Below are 17,120 nucleotides of genomic sequence, written 5' to 3'. Positions count from 1 at the left end.
AGTGATAAGAGCAGACCAGCCCCTACAAGCAGCACTCGTTCACGAGTATGACGGATTTTCTTAGGGATGATAATGGAATGGCGCACCTGCCTGCGCTAACGGTTTACGCTGGCGGGGCACCAGTGGAGGATTATAAGATGAGCATGAGTTCAGGTCAATTAGCCCATTGTGGTAAATTTACTATGAATTTATCACGATGGTCTCCAGGGATAACCGCGTGCTTGGCTGCTGGGATAGGTGAGACTGTGGTACATACGCAGACGAGTTTTTGCAAGGTCTCTACTATAATTATAGTAAAATCAGTTGAAATTATGACATTAGAACTAATAGGAAACCAGCAGGTTTCTTCGCAGAATAGAAATTCACAATTTGCATATCTTGTGAGAGATTATTTAATCGTAGATATATTGTAGTTATTATAACGGATTTAAATAAATAATTTATCGACGTGTGAATTTTCTCCATATGTGATATAACTTTAGTATTTCATTGGAAATAAATAATGTATTTTAATCAATTATATTAATATTTAACATTAATCACACAAACTAGCTGATCCGCGCAACATCGTCTACGTTGTATTTCACCATCTTTTTCAATATTTTTCATTGCAGCTCTGCTCCTTCTTCGACAAATGGACAATCTCAGGAACTTCTGGTCCGAATTGGAAAATTCTTTTTGTGTTGGATGGATGGATGGATGGATGGATGGATGGATGGATGGATGGATGGATGGATGGATGGATGGATGGATGGATGGATGGATGGATAAATGGATGGATGGATAAATGGATGGATGGATGGTTGTTTGTGTTGTCCTGAAATAGTCCATTTATCGAGGAAATCTTTAAGCTATATAACATTACGCTACGATTAATAGGAGCGGAGATGTAATTAAAAATATTGCAAAAGGTGAGAAAATGAAACGCAGGCGAAGTAGCGCGCGATAGCTAGGTACTAATAATTAACCGAAATTGTACTACTACTGTTTAAAAAAATATTTTTTCCTTTCATTTCAGGTTAGAACCAGAGAAGTTTGATATGATCAATGTAAGTATTTTTTTTTATTGACTGCCTGTTAATCATTATAGTTACATATGTCTATTAGTTTACGACTAAACGGCTGGTTGTTAATGCAATTTGGAGTAGAGATAGATAAATATGACGTTTATAGAAGTTTATTTTATAATAGCTACCCGCCCCGGCTTTCCTCTTGAATCACTCTATTTATTGCTAAAAACTGCATTAAAAGTTGCATAGTTTAATAGATCTAAGCGCACAGACACCGGAAGCGACTTTATTTTATAAAGATTGTTTATCATTTCTGTTCATTCACAGAATACAATTCTGCCTGAAGCTGTCAAGTTTTGGGAGAAAGCTTTGAAAGTGAGGAAGACAGGTGGACCTATCAGATTAAATAGGTGAGTTCAACTCTATTGATATATTCCAGAGGTTCCCAAACCTTTTTGTGTCGTAGACTCCTTACCATATTTTTCGGTTTTAGGTAGACCGGGGGGTCTACCTAAAATGCCAGGTAAGAATGGGGATTCTTACCTGGCATTAATTTTTTGTAAAGTTAAATAAACTGTAGTAAAGATTAGTGTTAAAAACATAAAGTAAAAACAACAAGATGACCGCTGTTGTAGATCCCTTGCAGTTTGTCATAGACCCCTGGGGGTCGATATAGACCACTTTGGGAATCACTGATCTATTCGTTTATAAATGATCGCCAATTGATCAAAATTAGACTTTAATTCTTATATACTGAAGATTGAAAATTATTATTATTGTGTAATTTGTTTTATATAGGAGTATTTTTCGCGGGATAGTCGTCGCTTAGTGGTTGAGTATCCCGACTTACCGGTCGTGAGTTCAAATCTTACCAACAAACTAAACTCTGTCTCAATTTATATTCCTAACTGACTTTCCGGTGAAGGAAATACTGATAACAAACAGATATATAAGAAATATGAGCATGACATATCAAGCGTGTCAAGTGGTCAAAATCAGACTTTAAACATATATTTTTAAGATTGAAAATGATTCTTAAGATTGTTTATATAGAATCCTTTCATGGGGTAGTCGTCGCTTAGTGGTTGACTATTCCGACTTACCCTCATAAGGTTGTCAGTGAAAATTACACTTTAATTGTTATATTCTTAAGATAGATAATTATTATTAAGATCGTTTTATATAGGAAATATCTTTCATGGGGTAGTCGTCGCTTAGTGGTTGACTATTCCGACTTACCCTCATAAGGTTGTCAGTGAAAATTACACTTTAATTCTTATATTCTTAAGATAGATAATTATTATTAAGATCGTTTTATATAGGAAATATCTTTCATAGGATAGTCGTCGCTTAGTGGTTGACTACCCTGACTTACCCTCATAAGGTTGTCAGTGAAAATTACACTTTAATTCTTATATTCTTAAGATAGATAATTATTATTAAGATCGTTTTATATAGGAAATATCTTTCATAGGATAGTCGTCGCTTAGTGGTTGACTACCCTGACTTACCCTCTTAAGGTTGTCAGTGAAAATTACACTTTAATTCTTATATTCTTAAGATTGATAATTATTATTAAGATCGTTTTATATAGGAAGTATCTTTCACGGGATAGTCATTGCTTAGTGGTTGACTACTCTGACTTACCTTCAAAAGGTCGTGAGTCAAAATGATACTTTAATTCTTATATTTTTAAGATTGATAATTGTTATTAAGATTGTTTTATATAGGGGAATTTTCACGGGATAGTCATTGCTTAGTGGTTGACTATTCCGACTTACCCTCATAAGGTTGTCAGTCAAAATTAGACTTTAATTGTCATATTCTTAAGATTGATTCTCAATTTGCATTTCTGACTGACTCCGGGGAAGAGAGTATTGATAACTATATAAAAAAAATGGTAACAAGGCTCGCCTTATGCTGCGTTGGATTCAAAAGTAAATCTAGTGAACTGGAAACATTTCGATAATTGTCAATGCTTCTGTCTACCCCACCTGGTATTATAATCGTAATGATATGTCAGAAAATAAAAACAAATATTCTATAAAATCTTTATTTGCATTGTTTAAAGCGTATATATAATATTGTATTCAGTATCGTACTCGTATTATTATAAAAAACACTAGCTGTGCCCGCGAATTTGTCCGTGTTATAGTTAAAAAAGTTTCATCGTTTTAGTTTGACGGATGACAAAAACGGCGGATTTATATATAAACTTTCATCTCCTATTTTATTTTACCCCTTAAGGATAACATTTTTACAAACTTGTTAATGTCATATTTATTTAAATTTACAACAACAGCCTAAAAATAAGTTCCAAGACTCTAGCTTCAAAATGACAATACTTCTATACAAACTTCCATCTCCCCTGTCAACCCTTTACAACCTTTTTTTCGCATTAACAAGTAACCTATGTCCTACCTCAGGGTCTAGACTATCTGTGTACCAAATTTAATTTAAATTGGTTCAGTAGTTTTGGCGTGAAAGCGATATAGACAGACAGACAGTCACTTTCGCGTTTATAACATTAGTAAGGATTGTAAAAAAATAAAAACCATTGTAAAAAAATATCAGACGTAGTAGTGACGTCAACCTATATTAATGTAGCAATTAATACAAGGACGTCATTTGATTACAGTAATTCTGTCACAGCCACAAGGCCTGACGTATGCTATCTTCTTGTGGCAGTGAGGGCAGTAGTGGTTTTTGTATTTGCAGCAGTTGCCCCAGTATATCAGTAGAATGAATGGGAACATTCTGAAAAAATAACAAATTATATTACCACAAAAGATGTTAATGGCTAACAAGAAAGAAAAGAAAGAAAGAAAAAAAAAATTTTATTCAGTGCTTTTCAACAATGTTACAATATAAAAAACAAATAAACGAAAAAAAAAATTAAATAAAATGTATATATAATTAAACTTAATTTACCGTGTAGATAATTAAAAAAAAACATAATATTTTTTTACATCCATATTATATATGAAGGCACTGAACTGATTCCACTCAGCTTTATTGTATGTCCTATGTGAACATACAGCTGGTTTTCAGTGGCACCAAAACGGGGAAGAAATATATATACAAAGGGGGGGGGGGGAGAGAGGGGGCACTATTCAAAATATTAATGGTAATAATAAAAACAAAATTACAATAAATAAATACAAACCAATTACATATACTAGAAAGAAAAAATAGAATATTTTATTTTATTTTTTCGTATATGTAATGTAGTATATGTAACTGTACTAGTATATGTAATTGGTAAGAATAGAATAAAATAACATGAATAAATATAAATATTAAACATATAGATACAACTACTTTGCCGTAACATTTATAGGTTATACCTAACAACCGCTAGTTTATATCTTTTATGTACTTAGAAAGATAGAGCGTAGACTGTAAAAAGCTGTCTGCGTTGGTCAGAGGTAGGATACCTCTGCGTCTCATATGTTTCAGCCAGTAAACAGCTTGCTTTGTAAGCTGTGTTTAGGTTGTAGGGTAAATATTTTTTCATGGATGATAATGGAATGACGTACCTGCGCTAACGGTATACGCTGGCGGGGCACCAGTGAAGGTTGATAAGATGAACATGAGGTCAGGTCAGTTAGCTCATCGTGATTAAATAACCAGGTATTAACCACGATGGTTTCCAGGGGGAAACGCGTGGAGGTCGATGTAACATGGTACATTGCTAGCAATGGGGACTCTAGGATTGTTACTAATGGGGACACTTCATTAGTAACAATGGCCTTGCCCCTTAGACTTTTAATAGTTTTTAATAATATCTTATTTATGTATTATATCATTTTGTGTGTTTTCTTTGTCTGGTGCAATAAAGAGTTTAAATAAATAAATATCTCTGGACAATTTACAAGGTGCCATATAGTCGCTGAGTTGTGTTACGGGTACTACACAACTGATATATTCAAATTCAATTCAAATTCAAAAATCATTTATTTTCGCCGCTTATGAACGTCAAGTTTTTACATTATATTATTTTTTCCCTACCGTCCAGTTCGGTATATAGATGCAATTGAGAAGAACTGGCAAGAAACTGAATTGAATTACTTTTTTTTTTAAAGCCAGTTTATTTACAATGTTTATTTATATAGATGTATAACTAAATAATAATAATAATAATCTCAGGACAATTCACACAGCACCATCTAGACCCAAGTTAAGCTAGCTAAAGCTTGTGTTATGGGTACTAGATAACTGATACAAATACATAGATATTTTTATATCGTAAATACATACTTAATATACATAGAAAACTCCCAGACCTACACAAACAATCATACTCATGAATACAAATGTTTGTGCCGTGCGAGGAATCGAACCCGCGACCATCGGACGTAAAGCGGTGTGTTAGACCGCTAGACCACCGAGGTCGTCAAATAATTTATGTAAAACACGTAAACCAATGAAAATTATAATTATATAATATCAGGTTGCGAATACTGATTAGATTTATTGATTTTTTTTTATATGGCATATGTTGGTGGTCACTCTAGTCTCCCAAATTTGAATTTAAATGAAATAGTATTATTGTAAATATGTACAACATTAAAAAAAAAACGAGCTGAGTTTCTTGTCAGTTCTTCTCATCTCGAAATCATTCCAAACTGATGGTAGATGTGACATATCATATGAGTCTGTAATAGACCTACATGAATAAAGATATTTTGAATTTGAATTTGAAATATGATTAAACCAATATCTATAATCTTTCATTTTTGGAATTTCTATTATTATAATTACAGATTTATTTAATATTCCGTTAGGATATTGGTGTTCTATGGTATATAGTTATTGGTATAAATAAAAGTGTTTTTTTTTTTCACGTACAATTATATAATGGCGGACATAATGCCTGAAGGCATTCTCTACCAGTCAACAGTCGCGTTGATCAGAGATAATAAGGCGGTGCACTTTGATAATTAATATAATTCATCCGTTTCTTTAATCTTATATATAAAATTCTCGTGTCACAGTTTTCGTTCCCATACTCTTCCGAAACGGCTTGACCGATTCTCATGAAATTTTTTGAGCGTATTGAATAGTTCTGAGAATCGGCCAACATCTATTTTTCATCCCCCTAAATGTTAGTGGTAATCCAAACCTATTTTTTTTTTATTTTAAGGCAAAACAACGTTTGCCTGGACAGCTAGTGTACATATATAATTAGAGAAAGGCATGTAATATTCTTTTTTAGGGAAATTAAAGGCTCTTTCATTTTTTTTGTACCTATAAGCACTGTAATCTGCAAATAAATTTTGTTTTGACTTGATTTGATATACAAGAATAGTAATTTTAAAAGAATTACTTGACTCACCCACACATCATTAACACGATGGCCCAAATATGAGTTATAAACCCAGTCTCGTGTATCACCAAACTGTTTATATTGAATCTGCAATGGTGGCAGAATATATACTTCCTGCTTCCGGGAACTTGGGGCACTATATGCTGCTGCGATCCTGAAATATTACGACATATAATAATAATCTCAGGATAATTCACACAGCGCCATAAGTATGGAAAGTATGGAATCACTCGTGACATATCAAAGAATCTAAATATATATAACTCAAAGGTGACTGACATAGTGATCTATCATATCAAACCACTGGACGGATCGGGCTGAAATTTGGCATGCAAGTAGATGTTATGACGTAGGTTTTGATTAATTCTACCCCCAAGGGGATAAAATAGGGAACGAAAGTTTGTATGAAACTTTGTCAATTTTAAACCGATCGGGCTGAGACTTTGCATGCATAAAGCTACTATGACGTAGGCATCCCCTAAGAAAGGATTTTGATAAATTCCACCCCTAAGGGGATGAGTTAACGCGAGCGAAGCCGCGGTCAAAAGCTAGTTGTAACATATCTTTTTCCTTACTTCTTCACTCAATCCAGGTTAGCTCCTTAAATACTAGTGTGATTTAAATGAATTTGGTAAATATTGATATCAGTTTAAAGTTAACAATTTAACCTTTCAAATCCATTTTTATTATTCTTAACTGGTTATTAAATATTTGAGATCGCGCGGAATCAATTCCAAGTAAGTGATTCCATACTTTTGCTCGCGAGTGTAGATAACTGATATAAATGCAGAGATATACATTTTTAAATACGTATATAATACACGTAGATACACCCAGATCGATACAAACAATCATATTCATGAATACAAACGTTTGTACAGTGCGAGGAATCGAACCATACCATCGAAAGAAGCGCTATGCTAAACCATTTTACCACCGAGGGCATACAATAATAGAATATCGAATTCTTCCTTACCATCAGTAATGACAATTGTTCTCGAATGTTCTGGAAGGACCATTGATGTCGGTGAACTCACTGGTTGTTGTAGAATCACTGGGTTGTTAGTGGGCGAGTATGGGGGTGGAGGATCAGGGTAATTGATCTGCATATGTGGAGGAAACCGGTGCTCATCAGGTGTGACTTGGTGACTGGTGATGGATCTGAATTCAGTAGGTGATGGCACGGTCTGTGTTGTGGCGGTGTTTCCTGGAATGACAAGTGTGACAAACATATTAACATAACATAAATAATGACATACTAATTGACCAGCAAGCATTTTTTTGTGGAATAACTGGTAATAGAATAGCTACACCCGTCTGCGCAAATGGTATACGCTGGCGGGGCACCAGTGGGGAATGATAGGACGTATTTTATAGAATTAGTGATGATAATGGAATAGTACACCCGCCTGTACTAACAATATATGTTGGCGGGGCACCAGTGGGGAATGATAGGACGTATTTTATAAAAATAGTGATGATAATGGAATAGTACACCCGCCTGAGCAACGGTAACGCTGGCGGGGCGCCACTGGAGAATGATAGGACGTATTTTAACGAATTAGGATTGATAATGGAATAGTAAACCCGCCTGTGCTAACGGTATACGCAGGCGGGGCACCACTGGAGAATGATAGGACGTATTTTATAGAATTAGGGATGATAATGGAATAGTACACCCGCCTGTACTAACAATATATGTTGGCGGGGCACCACTGGAGAATGATAGGACTTATTTTATGGAATTGGGTAATATTTTACTGAAGTAAATTCTTTAGTTAAATGATTTATATTAGAAATAGGTATAATATTTATTTAAATGAACTACTCTACCACTCATTTGGAACACAGACTCATCACAAGAAGAATGAGCAAGAAACTTGCGTGTTGCTCTTTTATTTAGGCATGTTATAATACTCAGTCCCAAACCAAGCAGAGCTTGTGTTATGGATGCTGGGCAACTGATACAAATACTTTGATATTTTTTGTAAGTACATAGATAATTTACGTAGGAAACGCCGAGGCCGAAATAAACAATCATACTCATGTTTACAAGTGTTTGTACAGCGCGAGGAATCAAACCCGCGACCATCGGAATAAAGCGGTGTGCTGAACCCCTAGGTCACCAAGGCCGTCATGCTCACATGTCGCTATTCTACCATGATATACATGAAACTTGCTTATAGCTTTCAGTCTGTTATTAATTTAGGTTTGTTTTCGACGATTCCATCACCGGGGAGTCAGAAATATAGTTTAGCTGTATTACCTGTGTATTCAGGTGAGGGTAGGGAGTGGTAGTTGTGTAGAGTTAGCAATCTGTTGGACGAGTGGGTCTCTCCTGATGATAAACTGCTGTAAGCACTGGCGGTGTTCTGATCCACTGGCGTATTTGGTATTTGTATCCGCCTGTCCTTGAATTGGTCGTAAAGTATGGTGTCCTGTAACATAGAACATAAATATATAGTATGTTATTTGTTTAAAGGATTTTTTCTAGTTAGTACGTTCAGTGGTTTATGTTTCAACCTAAAAATGTAAAGTTACAACGATTATTTAAAACAGCAACATGCAAGTTTCTTGCTCATTCTTCTTGTGATGGTCTCATTTCTAGCTTTCATTCATTCATTCACAGCTTTCCGAATGAGCGGTATATTAAAAGAATGAGAAATGTGACTATTCAGAAGCGCTTAATTATTTGAATAAATAAATTTCTATTGTATTCTATTTTTAATGGATGATAAAGGTATGGTGCTATTTCGCACCCGGCTTAACTCCCGATGGTCGCGAGTTCGATTCCTCTTATGGTGCATACAAACATTTGTATTCGTGAGTATGATTGTATTAGACTGGGTGTTTTCTTTATGTATATTATGTACATACAAATAATATGTATAAGTATTTATATCAGTTGTCTAGTACCCATAACACAAGCTCTGTTTACCTTGGAACTAGATGGCGCTGTGTAAATTGTCCAGGGTTTTGGACAATTTACAGGTTAGATTAGGGACGGCCATGTTGTCAATCAGAAATTTATATATATAGTATGTTTATATAATTGTTGTGTATATACATAGATTTATAATATGCCGTGGTAAATTGTCATTTACCCAGATGAGACCCTGCTTCTTGCTCATCTTATCATCTTCCACTGGTGCCCCGCCAGCGTATACCGTTAGCGCAGGCGGGTGTACCATACCATTAACATCCATAAAAAAATAGGGTTAATAGTCCAAATTACTAAAAAACCCCTTGCCCTCTATTATTATTATTATTATATTATTATAACACTTTATTGCACCAACATATAAAGGACATAAACAATTTTTTTTTTTAAAAAGTTAACTAATTACAAAAGGCGATCTTATCGCTAATGCAATCTCTTACAGACAACCTTTGGAAAGAGAGTATTTAAAAAAAAAAATAGAGTGGTGGCGCATTAGTGGAAACATAAGAATTATATACACTTATGTAAACAAAATATGGTACATACACAAATTTATATATATATACATACATAATAATATAGTATACATGAAATAATTATACATAATCAAATATTATACATATAAACCAACATCATACTAGTTAAAATGTCACAGGTAACACAATGTAGAAGAAGGAAACATATTTATAAAGAGAGAAAGTAGGATTTGAGTAAATGCTTAAAAATGGCTGGGGCCTGAGCTCTATGGTATGTATGGTAACTAGTTTATTATAAACTTTTAAACTTACCTGAATGAAGGGTGGATTTTCTTCAGCTTCTGTACGTCTCGGTTCACAGACATCGCTGTTGCTTGTTTCTGGTAAATCTATGTACACTACTGGATTCTCGTCTAAATCCACCTTACTTGACGACCCGGCGGGCCGTATAGGCAGATATGTTGGCTAAAGAAATAAATATTAATATATTTCTCATTTGGTGGCCTCGGTGCTCTAGTGGTTTAGCACATCGTCTTATGTGGATGGTCGCGGGTTCGATTCTTTGTACGGTACAAACATTTGTATTGTCGAGTATGATTGTTGTATTGGTCTGGGTGTTTTCTATGTATATTATATATCTATTAAAAACATGTATTTAAGTATTTCTTCAGTTGTCAGATCTGGTAAGCTTAGGACTAGATGGCGCTGTGTGAACTGTCCTGTGTACGTTTGGATCTAACGGTAATGAATGGTACGTACGGTCGATACGGCGAAAGAGGTAGCCACAGACGTCTAGTATCTGAATTCTTATCGAGGGCAGGGCATTAGTACTGAGTAGCGTAACTAAGTAAGATCCTGACAGTTCATTACCAAATTTTCGCAATCACTAAGCCTGTAGTACGTCGATGTACGGGAAACTACTATATTATGAACACCCACGAGAGTTCGAACGCCCTCCGATCGATCCCCCGTCCAATTCAAACGGGTATCGAAATTACAACGGCCTGAGCCGAGATTCGAACTTCTAGCGGTGCCCTCAGACTAAAATCGTATCCGTCAGGCGGGAGTTGGCCTTCAGCCGCTGCGTAAATCCTTTTTGGGTTTGGAGTGCCATCTGCACTCACTTCCTATCGTCAGGTGAGGTAGAGGCCAGCAGCGGCCAACAGCATTAGAGTAATATTCATTATTTAAACATTAAAAAAGTGTTTAAATAATGAATATTATCTAAAACTAGCTGTCCTGGGAAACGTAGTTTTGCCTTAAAAAAAATTAGGGTGGACTACCCCTAACATTTAGGGGGATGAAAAATAGATGTTGTCCGATTCTCAGATCTACTCAATACGCTCATAAAATTTCATGAGAATCGGTCAAGCCGTTTCGGAGGAGTATGGGAACGAAAACTGTGACACGAGAATTTTATATATAAGATAATACACATTACCACCGACGGCCTCTGTCGTCTAGCGATTAGCACACCGCCTTACTCCCGATGGATGCGGGTTCGATTCCTCGCACGGTACAAACATTTGTATTCATGAGTATGATTGTTTGTATCGGTCTGGGTATTTTCTATATATAATATGTATATTTACGAAAAAAATACATGTCTATGTATTTGTATCAGTTGTCTAGTACCCATAACACAAGCTCTAGGTAACTTAATTTGGGTCTAGATGGCGCTGTGTTAATTGTCCTGAGATTATTTATTTATTGGATTACTTACCCGAATAGGGCGTGATGGCGGTGATGATGGGCCTTCCTGGATTCTCTGACTCACATCACTGTGACCACGTTCAGGCAGATCTATATACAGTACAGGATACTCATCCTCTTCTGACTTTATTGTCTCTGTTAGACTCTCCCTGTCTTTGGTACTCCCATGGTTTGCCTTGAAGGTATAAAAAAAAACGTAAATAAAAACCACGTGATTGATGGTGTTTCAGGCGTTCTTAAGCAAGGTAATTGTTTACCATCAGATGGGCCGTATGCCTGTACTACCACCATTGTAGTCTAAATTGAGTTGTTATACAAAAAGAAAAAATGGAGTCACTACTATTGGAGCAATGCCTGTACTCAATTGACGGTTTTTGAAATTATTTTATTATTAATGATATATCAATCTATCACATATCAACTATCACATCAACATTCAAATACAATGTACGTTGTTCATGAATAAATAAATTAATAAAAAAAACTATTAAATTATAGGTAATAGAGCAAGAGCCCACGACGGCCAGACATACGTCATTTTAGTAAACGTGAAAGTTCTTGTATGTGTGTCCCCAACACAGGTAAGAACGATCCCCAAACATGAAACCTGGATCGTGGTTCCTTTGGCAGGTACCAGGTATCAAAGGTGTAAAAAATTTCATATCAAATTCGTTATTTTAAGAAACTCCATATTTTCATATATTGTTCGTAGCATTCTTATAACTTGCGCTGCTCATTGCCAGACACTTAGTGTGGATCCAACCCCCCGCCGGACCCCCCTAAACTATACTATTTTATAAATAAACTTACGTCATTTAAATAAAGCTGAACTTTATATATATTATTGAGAGAACTATTAAACTGAGTTTCCTAAATTGCCAGACAGTTTTCTTTTTCGAAAGAAATATGGTTGAATAATATAAATAGCACAGAAGATCTGAATCACCAAAACTAAAATATTAAAAATTTTAAATGTATATTATACTTACATTTTACTTTATCTTGTTTTTGTTTATATTGTAATTTTAATGTACTGAATAAATATTTTTTTCTTTCTTTCTAAATTAAATGAAATACAAATACAATTGCGCTTACTATTTTATCTTATATGTATCTATCTTTTTTCTTTGCTTTCTTTCTAAATTGAAATATGAGTGCGTACTATTTTATCTTATCTAATAGGTACTATGTTTATACGTGAATGTTTGTTAGAGTTATTACAAGTCTATTGCGGTAGACATTGTAGAGTCGTCTGCGACCTTAATCTTAGTAGTGGAGTGCAAAATGATATTTTTTTTTTTATTATGCATAAAAATACTTTTAATCATTAAAAAAACATTAAACTCACTACCTTGTATGTGACACATATGGATAGAAGTATAGTCGTTGGTAATAGAACCTTAATAATATTGAACTTATAGGTTAACTGGCTGTTCCCGCGACTTCGTTCGCCTGGAATTTAACTTTATTCTTCTAAAATAAAAGTAGCCCAAAGAACTAAAAATTATTTTGTTCTTAATTTATTGTTTCCATTAGGTAGTGATAGGTTCTAACTAATACATTTACATCCTGCATCATCCCTTATTTTATCCCCATGGGGGTTGAAATTATCAAAATCCTATAAGCGAACGTCTTCATCATACTATCATACTATCTCCAATCTTTAATTTCAGTTCAATCAGTCGAAAATCTAAAAAGATTTATACAAACTTTCATCTCCTATTATATCCCCTTAGGGGTGGAATTTATCAAAATTCATTCTTAGAGGATGCCTACGTTATTGTAGCTTTATGCATGCAAAGTCTCAGCCCGATCGGTTTAAATTGACAAAGTTTCATACAAACTTTCCTCCCCTATTTTATCACCTTGGGGGTAGAATTAATCAAAATCCTTTCTTAGCGGATGCCTACGTCATAACATCTACCTGCATGCCAAATCCGTCAGTCTGATTCGTCCAGTGGTTTGGGCTGAGCGTTGATAGATCACTATGTCAGTCAGTTACCTTTGAGTTATATATTTAGAAGATTTTCTTATTTACTTATGGCGGAATTTCAGCTATAGGACGAGCACTAGTTATTGTCTCACTAATTAATATTATATATGCGAAAGTTTCAAATTCAAATTCAAAAATCATTTATTCATGTAGGACATTTTAGCCGCTTATGAACGTCAAATTTTTACATTATAATTTTATTTTTTTCCCTACCGTCCAGTTCGGTATATAGATCCAATTGAGAAGAACTGGCAAGAAACTCAATTGAATTACTTTTTTTTTTTAAGCCAGTTTATTTACAATGTATATTTATATAGGTGTCTATGTCTAACATTAAATGAAAATTCAGTGCATGAACAACTATTGCCATGCACACTCGTCATTCAAGTAATCGTTTACTGAGTAATAGGCTTTGCTCAGTAAATATGATTTAACAGATGTTTTGAATTTATTTAAGGGTAATTCCAACATATCCTTTGGTATCTTATTGTAAATTTTTATACCTATTCCCATAAAAGACCTATTAACTTTTTCTAAACGATACTTGGGGACAGCAAGTTTGTCTTTAAATCTTGTATTAATATTATGAATATTGCTGTTTTTGGAAATAAGTCAAGATTTTTATGAACATATAGGATATTTGAATATATAAATTGAGAAGCAACGGTGAGAATATTTGCCTCTTTGAATTTCTCTCTTAATGAGTCACGACTCTTCATACAGTAGATCGCTACAGTAGTTTATGAGTATTAATGGACTTCGGTGGTCTACGTTTACGTCCGATGGTCGCGGGTTCGATTCCTCGACCGGCACAAACATTTGTATTCGTGAGTATGATTGTTTGTATCGGTCTGGGTATTTTCTATGTATAATATGTATATATTTACATTTATTTATAAATATATGAAGCGGCTGAAAAAGCCAAAATATGTAAATACAGGCTCCGAATTTGAATTCGTCCCATTCGGTGTCGAGACCCTTGGTCCGTGGGTTCCTAGCGCTATAAGACTTTTCAAAGAAATAACGAAAAGGTTAGTAACGGAAAATTAGTATATTTACAAAAAAAATATCTATGTATATGTATCGGTTATCTAGTACCCATAACACAAGCTTCAGCTAACTTAAGTTGGGTCTAGATGGCGCTGTGTGAATTGTCCTGAGATTATTATTGTTATTAAAAACGCGAAATTTTGTGAGTACAGGTGGATGTATGTTTGTTACTCTTTCACGCCAAAACTACTGAACGGATTTAGATTTTTTATACATCAGAATAATACATAGGTGTAATCTCACGCAGCTGAAACCATAGGAACAGCTAAGTATATTAAACAAAGAAACCTGAGTCTGAAGTCCACTATTCTCAGGCAAGTCTATATGGATCTCGCTTCTCGTGGGAGATGTCGCGGGTGTGCCGTGTGGGGTGGTGGGAATTGGCCATTTGGGGATGAACTCCCACGGCTCAGGCCGAGGACTCCAGGAGATGCCCTGGGGGGGCTGGTTGCGGCTCCAAGTGTTGTTGTTACTGGTTGACATGAGTCTGAAATGGATAGATAGAGTGAAGATAAAAATTAATAATATAATAATAATATCTCAGGACAATTCACACAGCGCCATCTAGTCCCAAGGTAAGCAGAGCTTGTGTTATTGGTACTTGACAACTAATATAAATTCATGGATACATTTTTTTTTTAATAAATACATATTATACATAGAAAACACCCAGACCGATACAAACAATCATACTCATGAATACAAACGTTTGTACCATGCGAGGAATCGAACCCGCGACCATCAGATAGTAAAGAGATGTGCTAAACCACTTGACCACGAGGCTGTCAAAATTATGATGAATAGTTATTGGAGACTGACAACAGTAAATTCTTTTGATACTTTATTGTTTTAAATTTGACGCGGTCATTATTTATACGTATAACTAGTTCTCACCGCGACTTCGTGCGGAATTTAAGTTTATTTTTCTAAAATAAAAGTAGCCTAAGTTACTCATTATTACATCAGCTACCTGACAAAAAAAAGTCCCGTCAAAATCGGTCCAGCCATTTCGGAGATTAGCCGGAACAAACAGACAGACAAAAATTGTAAAAAAATGTTATTTTGGTGTATGTACCATATTTATATTCATATGCGTGTAGTAAAAAACGGTTATTTCAATATTACAAACAGACACTCCAATTTTATTTATATGTATAGCAAAATGAATAGCTGTTCATTAGTCTCGCTAAAACTCGAGAACAGCTGAACCGATTTGGCTAATTTTAGTCTTGAAATATTCGTACAAGTCCATGAAAGGTTTAGACGGTGATAAAATATAAAAAAATGCATGTAAAATAGTAAAAATAACAATTATATTTGCCCATACAATCGGCTTATATGTCAAACAGGGTGCGTTCAGAAATTGCGTAACTTCAAGAAACCTTTGATATATTTAATTTTGAGACGGAACAGTCCGCGGGGTCAGCTAGTATAATAATAAAAAATAGTTTTCTAATAGTAGACTTATGATCTGGCGACATCTGGATCTTGTGATCTATTCTCGAGATTGTCATCGTGTTTTATCAATAAATACTAAAGGCCATTATCATATACATTACACATTCCACCTCTTATCTTGACGTGCAGATCTTGTCCTATTCTAACATTAAACAGAAATGTGCTCTTGTAAAATCTTTATCAACATCCAATTGTATTACTAGTAATGATTATTTTTAACATACTATATGATATTTTATTTGTAGTAACTATCTTTGGGTAGTAAATTGCAGGCATGTTTAAAATAAAATTCTAATTCAAAAATCATTTATTTGTGTAGGACATTTTAGCCGCTTGAAAACGTATTTTTTTTTATATTATAATTTTTCCTTATCGTGCAGTTCAGTATACAAATTCAATTGGGAAGAACTGGCAAGAAACTCAACTGAATACACTACACTATACTACTTATTTATTACAGAATACAGGAGTACTTTAAAACTTAGGATTTACAAAGTTTTGTTTTATTTTATTTTTATAATATTAATTTCTATAAGGACATTTTTCCAATGACATGAAAAAAAATAACCTAGGACAACACACAGCGCCATCTAATACCAAGCTAAGCAGAGCTTGTGTTATGGGTACTAAACAACTGATATAAATACATATTTTGTTTGTAAAACATTAATAATATACACAGAAAACACCCAGACTAATAACAACAATAAGTAATATACATATAAATAATATATATAAATATATAAAACTTCAAGAATTCCATAAACAAAAAAAAAACAAAATTATCAAATATTCAATGTTGATTTCATTCTAATCGAATAATTAAAAATGGCGGACGTAACTCAGAACGCACTAATAAGAAAAACATTCTAATTTGGAATTCAGATTTTTCAAATTGATATAAAATAAAGCTGTATGTATAGGAAGATTTGGCGCTTAATTATTTTTAAAATTATTACACTTTACTGACCTTATTTTGTAATTTTAGCACTAAGAAAATAAAACACATAAATATAAATAGTCGAAAACAATGTTGCCGTTATCGGCTGAGCTGAAAATGGCGGTGCCTAGGTGTCATATCAACACCTAATCCTGTATTGATAAGATTATCTCGCAAATATTGCTTATGTATTGTTGAATTCTATACATA

At 34.3% G+C, this 17,120-nt stretch overlaps 2 protein-coding genes across 3 annotated transcripts in view; one reads left to right on the top strand and one right to left on the bottom strand.

Moving 5' to 3' along the window:
* Positions 1-17,120, top strand: part of LOC131842977 (leishmanolysin-like peptidase) — a 98,639-nt gene that overhangs the window by 52,299 nt on the left and 29,220 nt on the right. For both annotated transcript variants that reach the window (XM_059191571.1, XM_059191570.1), the window contains exons 3-4: positions 1,019-1,049; positions 1,338-1,420. In XM_059191571.1, the coding sequence (XP_059047554.1) occupies positions 1,019-1,049; positions 1,338-1,420 (114 nt within the window). The remainder of the gene's footprint in view (positions 1-1,018; positions 1,050-1,337; positions 1,421-17,120) is intronic.
* Positions 3,340-17,017, bottom strand: LOC131842978 (DNA-directed RNA polymerase II subunit RPB1-like). The gene is made up of 8 exons (XM_059191572.1): positions 16,941-17,017; positions 14,801-14,999; positions 11,480-11,644; positions 10,069-10,221; positions 8,606-8,777; positions 7,316-7,546; positions 6,349-6,493; positions 3,340-3,767 (listed from the first exon to the last, which is right to left on the bottom strand). The coding sequence occupies exons 2-8, from the start codon at positions 14,993-14,995 to the stop codon at positions 3,635-3,637; spliced, it is 1,194 nt and encodes a 397-aa protein (XP_059047555.1). The 5' UTR covers positions 14,996-14,999; positions 16,941-17,017; the 3' UTR covers positions 3,340-3,634.

This window comes from Achroia grisella, unplaced genomic scaffold (genome assembly GCF_030625045.1).
Source record: "Achroia grisella isolate CSIRO2021 unplaced genomic scaffold, CSIRO_AGI_Agris_v1 utg2716, whole genome shotgun sequence".
In the NCBI taxonomy this organism is placed as follows: domain Eukaryota; kingdom Metazoa; phylum Arthropoda; class Insecta; order Lepidoptera; family Pyralidae; genus Achroia; species Achroia grisella.
This window is presented reverse-complemented; position numbering and strand designations above follow the sequence as displayed.

What these genes read in the sequence shown, in the direction of transcription:
- LOC131842978 (XM_059191572.1), bottom strand. Translation starts at nt 14,995, where the DNA reads ATGTCAACCAGTAACAACAACACTTGGAGCCGCAACCAGCCCCCCCAG. An exon ending in ATAGTGGACTTCAGACTCAG is followed by an intron (nt 11,645 to 14,800) that starts GTTTCTTTGTTT and finishes TATACCTTCAAG; the next exon opens with GCAAACCATGGGAGTACCAA. An exon ending in ACCCTCACCTGAATACACAG is followed by an intron (nt 7,547 to 8,605) that starts GTAATACAGCTA and finishes TTGTCATTCCAG; the next exon opens with GAAACACCGCCACAACACAG.